This window comes from Aquarana catesbeiana, linkage group LG08, assembly GCF_042186555.1.
Source record: "Aquarana catesbeiana isolate 2022-GZ linkage group LG08, ASM4218655v1, whole genome shotgun sequence".
In the NCBI taxonomy this organism is placed as follows: domain Eukaryota; kingdom Metazoa; phylum Chordata; class Amphibia; order Anura; family Ranidae; genus Aquarana; species Aquarana catesbeiana.
In genome coordinates this window covers 253,905,952-253,923,358 of record NC_133331.1, presented here as the reverse complement: position 1 = coordinate 253,923,358, position 17,407 = coordinate 253,905,952, and the positions used below count along the sequence as shown (strand labels likewise).

Here is a 17,407-nt window from a genome sequence, read left to right as displayed (position 1 = left end):
AAAGTATTACATCAAAAATTGTAATTACACGCCCCTGTTAAACAGGGGCTGAAAAATTGTGCCTTAGGCACTGGTGGTGGCGCCCAGAACCAAAAATGTTCTTACAAGCTATCAGCGTGATGATTGAGGAGGAAGAGGATAATTACTCAGGGATAGTCACTCAGCATCAGCATAGGCAGTCTTTGAAGGGATCTGAGATTTCAAAAAAAATTATTCGGTTACATCAGCATCAGGTGCTTGGTAGCTGGTGGTGATCCAAGACTCATTCATTTTTATGAAGGTCAGCCGATCGACCGAGTCGGTGGACAGACGCACCCTGTGATCGGTTACCACGCCTCCAGCAGCACTGAATGTGCGTTCCGAAAGAACGCTGGATGCAGGACAGGCCAGTAGCTCAATTGCATACTGTGCAAGCTCTGGCCAGTGATCCATCCTCAAGACCCAGTAACCCAGAGGATTTTCGGTGGGAAAGGTGTCCAAGTCTGATCTTGCCCCTAGGTATTCCTGCACCATGTAAAACAGACGCTGGCGATGGTTGCTGGAACCGATCATACCTTGGGGCTGCGGACCAAAAAATTGTCTGAACGCATCGGTCAGACGGCCACCTTCTCCACCGCTCCTTCTTTGACTGACCGAAGCCTCAGCAACACGTTGTCCAGAAACAGGAGTTTGTAACCTCCCAGTCTCTGGGAACGCGTTGCACAGACCTTTCTGCAAGGCCTCCCGAAGATGTTTCATCCTCTGCTCCCTCTGCGATGGCAAGATAAGGTCCGCAACCTTACCCTTGTAACGTGGATCAAGGAGGGTTGCCAGCCAGTATTGGTCCTTCTCCTTGATACCACGAATACGAGGATCCGTACGCAGGCTTTGCAGGATCAGGGAGGCCATGCAGCGTAGGTTTGCTGAGGCATTCGGTCCGGAGTCCTCTGGGTCACTAAGAACGACATGGTCCGCAGCCACCTCCTCCCAGCCACGTACAAGTCCATGTGTTTCTTGGGACTGATCCCTTAAAGACTGCTGCTGATGCTGAGTGCCAGGCTCCACCTCCATACTGACACAATTTTGCTCCTCCTCCTCTTCCTCCTCGTCCTCTTCCTGTGTGATCGGCGGGCACGCAGGAACACTGTCTGGATAAAGGGGGCCTTGAGAGCTAAGGAAGTCCTCCTCTTCCTGCCTCTGTTCTGCCTCAAGTGCCCTGTCCATTATTCCACGCAGCGTGTGCTCCAACAGGTGGACAAGGGGGACAGTGTCACTGATGCATGCACTGTCACTGCTCACCATCCTCGTGGCCTCCTCGAATGGTGACAGGACAGTGCATGCATCCCTGATCATGGCCCACTGGCGTGGGGAAAAAAAACCAAGCTCCCCTGACCCTGTCCTGGTGCCATAGTCGCACAGGTACTCATTGATGGCCCTCTGCTGCGTGTGCAGCCGCTGCAGCATGGCCAACGTTGAGTTCCACCTGGTGGGCATGTCACAGATTAGGCGGTTCTTGGGCAGGTTAAACTCCTTTTGGAGGTCCGTCAGCCGAGCACTGGCATTATATGACCGGCGGAAATGCACACAGACTTTCCTGGCCTGCCTCAGGACATCCTGTAAGCCCGGGTACCTGCCCAAGAACCGCTGCACCACCAAGTTAAGGACGTGAGCCAAACAGGGCACATGGGTCATTTGTTCCTGTCGGAGGGCAGAGAGGAGGTTGGTGCCATTGTCGCAAACCACCATTCCTGCCTTAAGTTGGCGTGGCGTCAACCACCTCTGAACCTGCCCCTGCAGAGCTGACAAAACCTCTGCCCCAGTGTGGCTCCTGTCCCCCAAGCACACCAGCTCAAGCACCGCATGGCATCTTTTGGCCTGCGTACTTGCGTAGCCCCTTGAACGCCTACGGAGCACCGCTGGTTCCGAGGAAGAGGCCATAGAGGAAGAAGAAGAGGAGGGGGTGGAGGAGAGAGGTGTGTCACAATCAGCATTTTGGAGGCGTGGTGGCGGAACAACCTCCAACACTACTGCACCTTGTCCTGCATCCTTCCCAGCTGCCAGCAGAGTCACCCAATGCGCCGTGAAACTTAGGTAACGTCCCTGTCCATGCCTGCTGGACCATGAGTCAGCGGTAATATGCACCTTACCGCTGACCGCCCTGTCCAGCGAGGCATGGACATTGCCTTCCACATGCCGGTAGAGAGCCGGAATCGCCTTCCGCGAGAAAAAGTGGCGTTTGGGTACCTGCCACTGAGGAACCGCACATTCCACAAACTCACGGAAGGGGGCAGAGTCTACCAACTGAAAAGGCAGCAGTTGAAGTGCTAGCAATTTTGCCAAGCTAGCATTCAACCGCTGGGCATGTGGATGGCTGGGAGCAAACTTCTTTCGGCGGTGCAGCAGCTGGGGCAGGGAAATTTGCCTGGTACAATCTGACGTCGGTGTACCAAAAGCAGATTGCCCACAAGTACTTGGCTGTGACACACCTAATTCTACACCTTCATTCCTCTCACTGCAGGTCTCAGAGAGGACTGAAGGTCTAGTGGGGTTGGAAATCTCAGCTGATGAGGAGCAAGGAGAGATCCTCTTTGTTCTTTGGTGTGGGTCTTTTAGATACGCTTGCCAACGAACTGCATGGCAGGTCAACATATGTCTGGTCAAGCATGTGGTACCCAAGCGGGAGATGTTTTGGCCACGCGAGATACGCTTGAGACATATGTTGCAAATAGCAGCGGTGCGATCTGATGCACTCGTCTCAAAAAAGGCCCACACCAAAGAACTTTTTGAATAACGCGCAGAGACTGCAGCGCCCTGCACATGTGGAGCTTTGGGGTGTGATGCAGTCAATGTGCTGCCTTTAGGCTGGCCCCTGGAGGGCATCCTGCCTCGTTGGTGATGTGCCGCCGCCTCCTCCTCCTCCTCCTCCTCCTCCTCTCTCCTATCAGGCACCCACGTTGAGTCAGTGACCTCATCATCCCCTCCCTCCTCATCACTGGAGCAAACCTGGCAGTATGCTGCAGCAGGGGGAGCATGACTGCCAGATTGCTGTCCTTCTTGGGCACCCCCTCTGTCCGTGCTCATGTTACTGCCTTCATCGAGCTCAGTATCGTCATCAGAGCCTTCCAAACGCTGGGCATCCTCCTGGAGCATGTACCCAACACTGTGGTCAAACAGTTCGAGGGAATCCTCATGAGGACATGGTGGAGCTAGGGAAGGAGTCACTGATGACATTGAGCTGAGGGAAGAGGCCGCTGCTTTGCCAGACAAAGCACCCTGGGCATGGGTGAGAGAGGATGAGGAGGATGAGGACGGCTTGGTCATCCACTCGACCAAGTCTTCCGCATGTTGCGGCTCAACACGGCCAGCTGCCGAAAAAAAGGCCAAGCGTGTCCCATGGCCACGTGCTGATGAGGATGCACCGTCTCCACGACCAGCACTAGACACAGAGCCTGCTTGCCCTCTCTTATTGGCTTGTGACTGTCTGCCTCTCCTTCTTGGCCTTCCAGACATACTAATGGCCTGTAGCTGCACTAAGCTGGGATAGAACACCTGTAATTTTCTTCAAGTAGCTTTATATACTGTAACCAGACAAGCCTGCCTGTCAGTATGAAGATAACAGGAACGGATCTAGCTGAACACTGTGAGCAGGACGCACTGTACTAAATGTAAATAGTCTAGCTGCCTGACCGTGGTACTAATAGGATCAAATAGAACACCTGTAATTTTCTTCAGGTAGCTTTATATACTGTAACCAGACAAGCCTGCCTGTCAGTAGGAAGATAACAGGAACGGATCTAGCTGTACACTGTGAGCAGGACGCACTGTACTAAATGTAAATAGTCTAGCTGCCTGACCGTGGTACTAATAGGATCAAATAGAACACCTGTAATTTTCTTCAGGTAGCTTTATATACTGTAACCAGACAAGCCTGCCTGTCAGTAGGAAGATAACAGGAACGGATCTAGCTGAACACTGTGAGCAGGACGCACTGTACTAAATGTAAATAGTCTAGCTGCCTGACCGTGGTACTAATAGGATCAAATAGAACACCTGTAATTTTCTTCAGGTAGCTTTATATACTGTAACCAGACAAGCCTGCCTGTCAGTAGGAAGATAACAGGAACGGATCTAGCTGAACACTGTGAGCAGGACGCACTGCACTAAATGTAAATAGCAGGAACGGATCTAGCTGAACACTGTGAGCAGGACGCACTGCACTAAATGTAAATAGCAGGAACGGATCTAGCTGAACACTGTGAGCAGGACGCACTGCACTAAATGTAAATAGCAGGAACGGATCTAGCTGAACACTGTGAGCAGGACGCACTGCACTAAATGTAAATAACAGGAACGGATCTAGCTGAACACTGTGAGCAGGACGCACTGCACTAAATGTAAATAGCAGGAACGGATCTAGCTGAACACTGTGAGCAGGACGCACTGCACTAAATGTAAATAGCAGGAACGGATCTAGCTGAACACTGTGAGCAGGACACACTGCACTAAATGTAAATTGCAGGAACGGATCTAGCTGAACACTGTGAGCAGGACGCACTGCACTAAATGTAAATAGTCTAGAAGATAACAGGAACGGATCTAGCTGAACACTGTGAGCAGGACGCACTGCACTAAATGTAAATAGCAGGAACGGATCTAGCTGAACACTGTGAGCAGGACGCACTGCACTAAATGTAAATAGCAGGAACGGATCTAGCTGAACACTGTGAGCAGGACGCACTGCACTAAATGTAAATAGCAGGAACGGATCTAGCTGAACACTGTGAGCAGGACGCACTGCACTAAATGTAAATAACAGGAACGGATCTAGCTGAACACTGTGAGCAGGACGCACTGCACTAAATGTAAATAGCAGGAACGGATCTAGCTGAACACTGTGAGCAGGACGCACTGCACTAAATGTAAATAGCAGGAACGGATCTAGCTGAACACTGTGAGCAGGACACACTGCACTAAATGTAAATTGCAGGAACGGATCTAGCTGAACACTGTGAGCAGGACGCACTGCACTAAATGTAAATAGTCTAGAAGATAACAGGAACGGATCTAGCTGAACACTGTGAGCAGGACGCACTGCACTAAATGTAAATAGCAGGAACGGATCTAGCTGAACACTGTGAGCAGGACGCACTGCATTAAATGTAAATAGTCTAGATAGAAGATAACAGGAACGGATCTAGCTAAACTGAATACAGTGTATATATATATATGCAACACCTGGGATGCATATATATACACAATACACTGTAAGTGCAGCTAACTGACTGACTGTTCTGCCTAATCTATCTAACTCAAATCAAATGACACTGTCTCTCTCTCTCTCTCTCTCTCTATCTCTCAGCACACCGGAACACACACTACACAGGGCCGCCGTGCAGGCGGCCTTATATAGTGTGGGGTGTGTACTAAATCCCCTGAGCCATAATTGGCCAAAGCCACCCTGGCTTTGGCCAATTACAGCTCTCTCTACTGACGGCGCTGTGATTGGCCAAGCATGCGGGTCATAGTGCATGCTTGGCCAATCATCAGCCAGCAATGCACTGCGATGCCGCAGTGAATTATGGGCCGTGACGCGCCACACGAATTTAGCGCGAACGGCCCATAACGTTCGCAATTCGGCGAACGATCGAACAGCCGATGTTCGAGTCGAACATGGGTTCGACTCGAACACGAAGCTCATCCCTAATCTAGAGTATGCTGTCCAGATCTGGTCACCAGTCCTCAGAAAGAATGTGCTAAAACTGAAGAGAAGGGCAGCAAAGCTAAAAAGGGGGCTGGAGGACCTTAGGTATAAGGAATTACTATAAGCATTAAACGTATTCTCCCTGGAGAAGAGATGCTTAAAAGGAGATATGCATATCCATATACAAATATTTCAATGGTGATTCTAGCATAAGGAAGAAATTGTTCAGTCTAAGGTCACTTAAAAGGACACGTGGCCACTCAATGAAGTTGGAAACTGCGTAAGGGGTTATTTACTGTCAGAGCATTAAGGATGTGGTACTTGCTTCCACAGTTGGTGGTGTCAGTGGGGACTGTCGATAAGTTCAAAAACTCTTAGATGGACATCTTAGCTAGCACATTATACAGGGATATGGGAAATGGTATTGACACACCCACACAGGTTGAACTGGTTGGACTGGTGTCTTTATTCAACCTTACCAACTATTAGACATGTGCAATTTTGTTTTGGTCCAAATATAAATTCGGACAAATTTTTGGTTATTCTGCAATTCGGATACATCTACATGTATCCGAAACTCCAAATTAAATAGTAACGGATTTCTTTAAAATCCACTTTGTTTCGTATATTCGTTTGCTAATGAATTCCAAATTTTCAGAATGATTCAAATTCGGATGGGTTGAAAAATGATTGACTGATACGAATTCTGTGTGAAGAATAGCTGGTTGTTAAGGAACGAGCCGGGAAGCTGGCCACCGCATCCTTAACCACCGATGACTCACCACTATCAGTGGGGTTCTCTGAAATGTAAACAAATGAAAAATGCAGAGAAAAAAAAAGCATGAGCAACCCACCTTTGGGTCTGCATTGGATTTAAAGGGAACCCCATGGCAATTCTTTTTTTAAATGGTGTGGGGTCCCCCAAAATTCATACCAGACCCTTATCCAAGCATGCAGCCCACCAGGTCAGTAAAAGAGGGGGGGCGAGCGAACGAGTGCCCCCCCCTCCCCATCTCTCCTGAACCATATCAGGCCACATGCTTCCAACACACACACACATGCCCAGGCCCAGTGCTTGTTGGGGTGCGGGGGGTGACTTATCAGAATCTAGAAGCCCTCTTGTTATTCCCCCCCCCTGTGAATGAGTATGGGGTACTCCTTCACCAAAAAAGTGTAAAAAGTAAATAAAAAAAACACAACAGTACTTTATTAAAAAACAAAAAATAAATGTCCCCCCCCCCCCCCCCCCGAAGTAGATATAACATAAATCACGATGCCGACGTTACTGCCAACTGAAAATAAAAACAATTAAAATACAGTTCTATGCCTTAGTAGACACTCAAGGTCAATACTGGCTATATGCCTAGAAATACAAAAGATTATCTTCTATTTTCTCATGAGAACGCAGCTGAAGAAAGGAAACTTTAAGGGGATAACTAAAATGAAATGGAGTCTCTAAAGCAAAACTCCAAACGAGGGGCACATGCTCACCCACAATCCTCAGTGAACCTTCTGTCTTATGCCGCGTACACACGAGCGGACTTTACGGCAGACTTTGCCCGGCGGACGGGATTTCGTCGGACAATTCGATCGTGTGCGGGCTCCAGCGGACTTTGTTTGCTCAAAAGTTGGACGGACTTAGATTTGAAACATGTTTTAAATCTATCCGTCGAACCCGAGTCCGGTCGAAAAGTCAGCTCGTCTGTATGCTAGTTCGACGGACAAAAAGCCACGCTAGGGCAGCTATTGGCTACTGGCTATGAACTTCCTTATTTTAGTCCGGTCGTACGTCATCACGTACGAATTCGACAGACTTTGGTGGATTGTGTGTAGGCAAGTCCGTTCATTCAGAAAGTCCGTCGTAAAGTACGTCGAAAAGTCCGCCGGGCAAAGTCTGCCGTAAAGTCCGACCGTGTGTATGCGGCATTAGATTCAAGTCTGTATTAAATGTTTATTTGGAAAAAAAAATTGTGTTACTGACGTAACAAAAAAAAAAAAAAAAAGGAAGACTTGTTTTCTGTTCTAAGTGGAGTTCACATTTTTTCCGCCCCTTTAATTATCTTTTTATGTTTCACATTTTTTCCAGGGATCTGCAATACTCATCGCTCGTCTCAGATGAAGCACACCTCGTGAACGCCCTCTGGGGTTTTGGTGGTAATGATCGAAGTGAGCGTTACCTAAGTCGATGCATCCAGAGCTTCCCCACAGTGTGCATGAGGAGAGGAGGTGTAGGAGCACCCCTTGCATGGGTGATAAGTGAGCAGTCTGCAGAAATGCGCGTGGGCTACACAGACAAACTTTACCGAGGCCAAGGAGTGTTTCGTACTATGATTGGAAGACTGGCCACACAGTTGGAGTCCCTTGGAACTCCACTGTACTGTCATGTGGCCCCGGACAACAAGAGCAGCCAAGCCGCTACACTGGCAGCTGGGTTCCCGTTGGCAGGAAGATGGCAGCAGTGGAATTTTTAGCCTTTGTAATATCGGGACTGTGCCTTCTCATCTATTTCATGGTGCTCAACTTTCAATAAGTAAAAGCAGGACATGCTAAAATGTAACTCCAGACAAAACATTTTTTAGTTTTGTATAGAATGGGGTTACAGAACATCCCCCAGTTTTTTGGTGTCTGTAGCAGCAGTTGGGAGATTTATCCATTTACAGTATATGTCCCACTTAAAGCTTTATTGCTGGTGTTATATCCTGGTAACAGAGATTCTCCTTCACTTTTCCCCAGCACAGACATGACAAAGAATCTAACTGTTCTTCAACCTACCAAAAACTTAAAGAGCAACTCCATTTTTGTTGAGAAAAAAAAAAAAAAACATTTACCTCTGACTGATCTATGCACATTGCAAGGATTTTTACCAAACTTTGTTGCAGATTCCTGCCTTTTGGTATTCTGAAAATCAGTTTGTTTGTAATCATATGCAATGTGAATGGGAGTGATTTTATAATAATTAACCAGCTGCTGCACTTGCATTCTTCTAAGTGGCAGGGTCTGCCACAAAACACAAACAAATGCACAAACATAAATGCAAAGTGAAAAAATTGTGAAAATCCTCATAACAATCTGCCACATGAAAGTGCACAATGGGAGATTTCCTCTTGTGGGACTTTAAAAGGCAGGAGTCTTCAAACAATAACGTATCAAGAATATGAATTTATTACAAAACCTTAAAACATGATAATGATAAAAGAGATGGATGCAAAGGTGGTCAAATGGTAGCAAAAAAGGTAAACATATAGAGTACAACGATATAAATAACACCACACAGAACTGTCCAGGCAGTGGGCTAAGACAGGAAGTCCTTCCTGTCTTAGCCCACTGCCTGGACAGTTCTGTGTGGTGTTATTTATATCATTGTACTATATATGTTTACCTTTTTTTGCTACCATTTGACCACATTTGCATCCATCTCTTTTATTATTGTCATGTTTTAAGGTTTTGTAATAAATTCATATTTTTGATACATTATTGTTTGAAGACTCCTGCCTTTTAAAGTCCCACAAGAGGAAATCTCCCATTGTGTAGTCTTATAGGGATGTGGGCAGTGGGTCTTCTTCCATAAAGCCCTTGTCACTACTACAATTGCCACATGAAAGTGCAACACTGTAAAAGTGAAATCTTCAACTGTGCTTCCCGCACCACCTTCACATCCCCACAGTGGTCAAATTTTCGGCTTATCAGAAAGGTACAGCCCCCTAAGTAAGAGTGGTCAAAGAGTGCTTGTTGTAAAGGAAAACCCATCAGCTCTTATCCTTGTACCCTACATTAGCTCACATTCAATCCAGTAGATAAACAGCAAGCAATAAGAGAAAATAGACCAAATACCAAATAGTGTAAATCCATGAATGCATTTATTTTAAAATGAATTAAAGGGTAACTCTCCTTTTGTGGGAATAAAATGGCAAATAAAATAAAAAATAATATAGTATATATTATTGCGACTCAAGTCATATTGTGATTGACTGTTATTAAAAATGACTTTTCCTTTTCAATCTGCAGTCCTGTAATTTTCTGTAAAATGCAATATGGCAGCCTGGGGGTGTTCTGTAGACAGAATGTCTACAGAACACCCCTCAGAAACATCATATTCTGCTTGTGTGATCGGCACACTGTTTTTGCCAGAAGTCTACACTAAGCTACAAGTCAGATTTTAGGCATCCCCTGTAACAAAAAATTCATTTTTTGTGAGATACTCCCAATAGGAAATCATGTCTAAAGGGATGCAGACACTGCAATTTTCCTCATTAAAGCCCTGCAGGTGCAGCAGTTGATTTTGAATTAAGAAACCGCTCCCATTGGATACACTTTCCACATGGACACAGACAAACACACAGGGATTTCTTCAGAATAACAAAAGGTAGAAATCTGCAACAAAGTTGGTAAAATCCTTGTAAATGTACATATTTAAAATCAGAAGGTCCAAAAAGCTACGTACACCCACACTATAGGTACCCCCACTGTGCCAGGAGCAAATATAGTGTTTAAAGCTGCCACTGAAATTGAACAGATAATCATAAGCATTTACCGTGTAAATTAATTGTAAATAGCGGAGCTGTGAGTTAAAGCGACTTTAAATCAAAAATAATAAATCAACTAGTGACAAGTGATAATCATTAACATAAATGAGTAATTCTGAATTGTATGAATGAATAAACAAAGCCCACAACTGAACAGTCCATTAAACAAGCGTGAAAGCTCAGTGTGATTCAACACTGTGTAGTATGAAAGGATTGACTTAAAAAATCATCCACCACACCGCGTGCAAATGGTGACTCAGCTCCCCTTTAGATGTGCACTCACCAGATGAAGTTGCCTTGCACTCTCATGCTCGGCAAATACACAACAACCTACAAAGTGTTAAGTTATCCATCGATATCCAATCGTGAAAGTGGATCTCATGGAAAATCCACATATAAAGAAACAGAGTGCTCCAATAGTGCAGTATCGTTTGATGAAAAAGTATTCAAGTTAAAAACACTTCAAACATTACACTCACATGGAATCAAATAAATAAAAGCATGTAACAAATCCACTGCAGCAGCAAGGGGCTGGCATGACATGGTCACAGTGGACCAGTGTAACCCTTTAAACGTCACTTCAGGTATTGCCTCCACTAATGGTTGCCGTACAGCCATATTCCAGCGCGTTTCGTCATCAGGACTCCCTTCTGGGATTGGCTGTTTGGCACCTCTGTCACTGATTGTAGCTAATAATATAAATTAGCCGTCTACATTAAAAAAACGTTATACTTACTATACTGTAACAATGAACTAACACAATAAATATATACATTTTTAAATTATTTATAAAATGACATGTAAAACATGAGGAACCTATTCCTATTATTATTATCATAAGCCCATCAAAATCATGAATTCAATTAAAAAAATACTTTTTTTTAACCCTCTAGGGCAGGGGTGTCCAAACTTTTTTCAGAGGGCCTGATTTGATGAAGTGAACATGCGTGAGGGCCGACCATTTTGTCTGACATTCTTTAAACCATTAAAATTAAATGCAAATGAACTATTTTATGCAAAGTTTATTGCGGCATACTTTTCATTTCGTCACATGGATGACAAATCTAAACAGGTGTTAAATCACTCTGCCTTTCATATCTGAAGGCCAGGTGAAAAAAAAAAAAAAATCCAGGAAGCTCAAATATATGTCAGGAACTGTCAGGTCACCTGTATCCAGGTGACAGATGCACCCCGTTGGGGTCAGGAGTGCACCGCTATGATAGTGGACCCTAAGGCTGAGTGCTGCAGATGGAACTTGGGGTGGTTCAGGAAGGCAGGTCCCCTGGAGCACCAACACGAATCCCACAGTGAGTTAGAGCATAGATTCCCCAGGGCGCGGAGTCTAAGAGCCAGTTGGTGTTCACCAGAGCCTCTAGTGGTGAGGATGGATTGGGCTGCAACTGGCTCCAGGTTCCGGCCCCCAGGGTCTCCCAGCTCAGGCTCACGGTAGGCTACAGGAGGATGGAGAGGAAACAGCAGCCCAGGACAGCAAGGAATAGTAAGGAGGTAGCCAAATGTCGGAGCGACTAGCAGACAAGGATAACAGAGAACACGCCAAAAGTCAGGGTCACAGGCAAACAGGGATAGTCGAGAACGCGCCAAAGGTCAGGGTCACAAGCAGACAGGAATAGTCAGGAACACGCCAAGATCGGTAACAGAGACAGAGACAGACTAGAGCACACGGCAAACAGGAAGCTAAACACACAATATTGCACGACAAGGCAGGCTTGGAGAATACGGTGTTAAATAGTGGTTCCAGTTGAGGCTAGGGTGGAGCCAAACAGAGGGAAGATTACATAAGCATGCAGGTGTGAGAGTACAAACCTCAAGTCTGATACACAGACCAGGTAAGAGACAGACAGGTCATGAATGTATTACTGCAAGGTCATGACAGTACCCCCCCTCTTACGAGGCCTCCCCCTCCCCCGCTTTGGACCAGGCTTGGAGGGGAACTTCAAATGGAACTTCCTCAGAAGACGAGGTGCGAAGACTTCAGATGCAGAAATCCAAGATCTCTCCTCAGGACCGAAACCTTTTCAATCCACGAGATATTGAAGGACACCTTTATAGAAGCGAGAATCCAAAATTTGACTAACCACGTACTCCTGATCATCTTCAGAGACTGGAGCCAAGGTAGGGAGAGGTCGAGAGAACTTATTGAAAACTAAAGGTTTCAGAAGGGATACATGAAAGGAGTTTGAGATCCTGAAGCTTTTAGGGATCTGGAGTTTAAAACAAACAGGATTCAGCTTAGAAATTATATTGTAAGGACCAATGAATCTCGGGGCAAACTTGAGAGAAGGAACCCGGAGTCTGATGTTCCTGGTAGAAAGCCAGACTTTGTCTCCTGGCTGTAGAGAAGGCGGCTTACGCCTGCGATGGTCAGCAAAACTTTTGAACTTGTTGGCAGCTTTCTGGAGGGAATCATGAACGTCAGCCCACAAGGAATTGAATGATTCCTGAACAGTAGCCAAAGCTGGGATGTCAGAAGAACATGTCATAGGAAGAGGGAGCTGAGGATGTCTTCAATAAACAGTGACAAAGGGTGTCTTCTGAGAACTGACATTGACATGATTGTTGTGGGAGAACTCTGCCCACGGGAGTAATGAGACCCAATCATCGTGATGAGCCGAGACCAAGGTACGGAGGAAGACCCCCAGGGGGGGGTAGAGCTGCTCCGGGAACAAGGTCAATGGCACAGTCAAAGGACCTGTGAGGAGGAAGCACCTCAGCTGACTTTTTACAGAACACATCCCGGAAATCGCTATATGCAGCGGGAAGGGCAGAGGATACTGAGGTGGTGGCCACGGGAAGTCTCCCCTTAGGGGCAACCTTGAGTAGGCAGGAAGAAAAACAGGAGGGACCCCAAGCCAGGATCTGCCCAGAAGTCCAGTCAATGTGTGGAGAGTGGAGCTGCAACCAAGGAAGCCCCAATACGATAGGGGTTGAGACCTTAGGAAGGATAAGAAAGGATATCCACTCCTGGTGGAATATCCCTACTGACATCTTAACAGGAGGGGTCTGGAAGCGGATGATAGGTCCCTCTGGAAGAACAGTGCCATCAATCGCCGAGACCACCAATGGAGTGGTGAGGGGTAAAAGGGTAAGGTTCATGGAAGATGCAGTTCTCCAGTCCATAAAGTTGCCAGCGGCTCCCGAATCCAGATAAGCCAAGGCTGAGTGGGAGGAAACGCCAACATGAAGAAACACCGAAAGAAGGAGACGAGAAGATGACTTTTCTGGGTCCAATACTCCACCTTCCAGATGTATTACCCGAGCTTTTCCTGGACGAAATGAGCATGTGTCACGAAAATGACCTTTGCCCCCACAGCAGAGACACAGGCCCAGAGTTTTGCGCCTAGCACATTCCTCGGGGGATGGCCTGGTCTGGCCCAGCTGCATGGGTTCCTTAGTTGGCAGGAGATGCTCCACAGGACGAAAAGAGGGGAGCTCGGGCTGACTAAGGACCGAGGAGTGCTGGTGTCGCTTTTCTAAGGTCCTTTCCTGAAAACGAATATCTATCTGGTTACACAGGGAGATAACTTCGTCCAGATCAGTGGGGATGGTTCTTCCTGCTAATTCGTCCTTCACTCTATCAGAAAGGCCATGCAGAAAGGTTGCGACTAAGGCCTCATTGTTCCAGCTCAGCTCAGCCGTCAGTATGCGGAAACGAAGAGCATACTGTCCCATAGAAGCAGACTCTTGGCAGAGATGTAAGAGGGCGCTGGCCGCTGAAGAGACATGACCTGGTTCCTCAAAGATATTCCTGAAGAGTTTCAGAAAATTAGAGAGGCTGGAAACCACTGGGTCTTTCCTCTCCCACATAGGGGCAGCCCAAGCTAAAGCCTTGCTGGACAGGAGAGAAATAATATAGGCTACCTTTGCCCGATCAGACTTGAAGTTTTGGGGTTGGAGTTCGAAATGAATAGTACACTGGCTAAGGAACCCTCTGCAGGCCTTGGAATCCCCAAAGTAACGGGACGGAGCTGGTAAGTGCAAAGGGTTAGCGGCTGCGACTGTAAGCGGAGCTGATACGGCAGCCGATTGCGGTTGTGGAACCGGGGAGCCTAAGGAGGCTTGAAGTTGTTCAAAGCGGGAAGCCAGATCCTGAAGGAATCGCATCACCTGGGTCTGATTAGATTCCTGGGTCTCGAGTCAGGACAGCAAGGAATAGTAAGGAGGTAGCCAAATGTTGGGGCGACTAGCAGACAAGGATAACAGAGAACACGCCAAAAGTCAGGGTCACAGGCAAACAGGGATAGTCGAGAACGCGCCAAAGGTCAGGGTCACAAGCAGACAGGAATAGTCGGGAACACGCCAAGATCGGTAACAGAGACAAAGACAGAGACAAACCAGAGCACATGGCAAACAGGAAGCCAAACACACAATATTGCACAGCAAGGCAGGCTTGGAGAATACGGTGTTAAATAGTGATTCCAGTTGAGGCTATGGTGGAGCCACACAGAGGGAAGATTACTTAAGCATGCAGGTGTAAGAGTACAAACCTCAAGGCTGATGCACAGACCAGGTAAGAGACAGACAGGTCATGAATGTATTACTGCAAGGTCATGACAGGAACATTGTAAAGTACATTTCATATTATTGGTAAAAAAGGTTGTCTGGCAACTTTTAAGTTCAAACTATACAAACAGGAACATAACACCAAGTATACATGTTGTGTCCAAATATATTTATAACTGATTTAGACCAACTGACATTAACTGAGATTTTACAATGTATTCTTCTCAATTGAAGCACTAATGTGAAGGGTGAAACTGAGATCTGGACTGCAGCACATAGGCTAGGTCTGGTTCAAAGACAGTGGTTTTGATGCGCAAAATGTCACGCAGGTGAGATCCACTTAGTCTTGTCCTCACGCAGTTCTTGTTAAAGTTCATTATTATTATTATTATACAGGATTTATATAGCGCCAACAGTTTATGCAGCGCTTTACAAAAAAAAAGGGGGACAGTACAATTACAATACAGTTAAATACAGAAGGAATAGGAGGGCCCTGCTCATAGTTACATAGTTACATAGTAGGTGAGGTTGAAAAAAGACACAAGTCCATCAAGTCCAACCTATGTGGGTGATTATGTGTCAGTATTACATTACATATCCCTGTATGTTGCGGTCATTCAGGTGATTATCTAATAGTTTCTTGAAGCTATCAATGCTCCCCGCTGAGACCACCGCCTGTGGAAGGGAATTCCACATCCTTGCCGCTCTTACAGTAAAGAACCCTCTACGTAGTTTAAGGTTAAACCTCTTTTCTTCTAATTGTAATGAGTGGCCACGAGTCTTATTAAACTCTCTTCTGCGAAAAAGTTTTATCCCTATTGTGGGGTCACCAGTACAGTATTTGTAAATTGAAATCATATCCCCTCTCAAGCGTCTCTTCTCCAGAGAGAATAAGTTCAGTGCTCGCAACCTTTCCTCATAACTAAGATCCTCCAGACCCTTTATTAGCTTTGTTGCCCTTCTTTGTACTCGCTCCATTTCCAGTACATCCCTCATGGATCTTACAATCTAAGGGAAAGCAGAGAATGTTTTCTAACACAAATATGTTGAGCCAATTAACCACTTGACAACTGGGCACTTAAACCCCCTTCCTAACCAGACCAATTTTCAGCTTTCGGTGCTCTCACATTTTGAATGACAATTGCTCAGTCATGCAACACTGTACCCATATGAAATTTTTGTCCTTTTTTTCACACAAATAGAGCTTTCTTTTGGTGGTATTTAATCACCGCTGGGTTCTTTATTTTTTGCGCTATAAAAGAAAAAAGACTGAAAATTCGGTAAAAAAATGAAATTTTCTTTGTTTCCGTTATAAAATTTAGCAAATTTAGTAATTTTTCTTCGTAAATTTTGGCCACAATTTATACTGCTACATATCTTTGGTAAAAATAAGTACAAATCGGTGTAAATTATTTGGTCTTTGTGAAAGTTATAGAGTCCAAAAGCTATGGTGCCAATATCTGAAAATTGATCATACCTAAATTACTGACGGACTATCTATATTCTTGACACCCTAACATGCCAGAAAAGTACAAATACCCCCCAAATGACCCCTTTTTGGAAAGAAGACATTCCAAGGTATTTAGTAAGAGGCAGGGTGAGTTTTTTGAAGTTGTCAATTTTTCCCACGATTCTTTGCAAAATCAAGATTTTTTTTTCTTTTTTTTTTTTTCCACAAAAATGTCATATTAGCAGGTTATTTCTCACACACCGCATATGCATACCACAAATTACACCCCAAAACACATTCTGCTATTACTCCCGAGTATGGCAATACCACATGTGTGAGACTTTTACACAGCGTGGCCACATACAGAGGCCCAACATGCACGGAGCACCTCCAGGCGTTCTGGAGCACCCAGGCCAATTCTGACATTTCTCTCCTAAATGTAAAAATCATCATTTATTTGCTAGAAAATTACATAGAACCCCAAAACATTATATATGTTTTTTTTAGCAAAGACCCTAGAGAATACAATGGTGGTTGTTGCAACTTTTTATCTTGCAAGGTATTTGCGCAGCAATTTTTTGAACGCTTTTTTTGGGGGAAAAAACAGTTTTGTGCTTTAAAAAAAAACAAAAACAGTAAAGTTGGCCCAATGTTTTTGCATAATGTGAAAGATGAAGTTACGCCGAGTAAATAGATACCTAACATGTCATTCTTCAAAATTGCAAACGCTCGTGGAATAGCGCCAAACTTCGCTACTTAAAAATCCCCATAGGCGACGCTTTAACATTTTTTACTGGTTACATGTTTTGAGTTACAGAGGAGGTCTAGGGCCAAAATGATTTCTCTCGCTCTAACGTTCGCACCGATACCTCACATGTGTGGTTTGAACACCGTTTTCATATGTGGGCGGGACTTACGTGTGCATTCCCTTCTGCATGCGAGCACACGGACAGGGGCACTTTAAAATTTTTTTTTTTTTTTTTTATTGTTCATTTTACTTTATTTTAGTTTGACACTTTTTTTCCAAAAAAAAAAAATTTTGATCACTTTTATTCCTATTACAAGGAATGTAAACATCCCTTGTAATAGGAATATGGCATGACAGGTCCTCTTTACAGTGAGATATGGGGTCAATAAGACCCCACATCTCACCTCTAGGCTGGGAAGCCTGAAATAAAAAAACAAAAAAAAAACAAAAAAAAAAACGATCCTGGCTTCGATCGTAGTGGTGAG

At 45.3% G+C, this 17,407-nt stretch overlaps 1 protein-coding gene across 3 annotated transcripts in view; it reads left to right on the top strand.

The window, feature by feature from the left end:
- The window catches only part of LOC141106334 (glycine N-acyltransferase-like), a 166,956-nt gene that overhangs the window by 30,370 nt on the left and 119,179 nt on the right, over window positions 1-17,407 (top strand). The window contains exons 6-7 of one of the 3 annotated variants that reach the window (XR_012235711.1): window positions 7,767-8,729; window positions 9,191-11,209. The exons of 1 other annotated variant lie outside the window; for it this stretch is intronic. Coding sequence is in view for 1 of the 2 variants with exons in the window: in XM_073597024.1 (XP_073453125.1) it covers window positions 7,767-8,151 (385 nt within the window). In the remaining variant the exon portion in view is untranslated. Of the gene's footprint in view, window positions 1-7,766; window positions 8,833-9,190; window positions 11,210-17,407 lie in introns of those variants that run through there. One more of the 3 variants, XM_073597024.1, reaches the window with a different exon arrangement.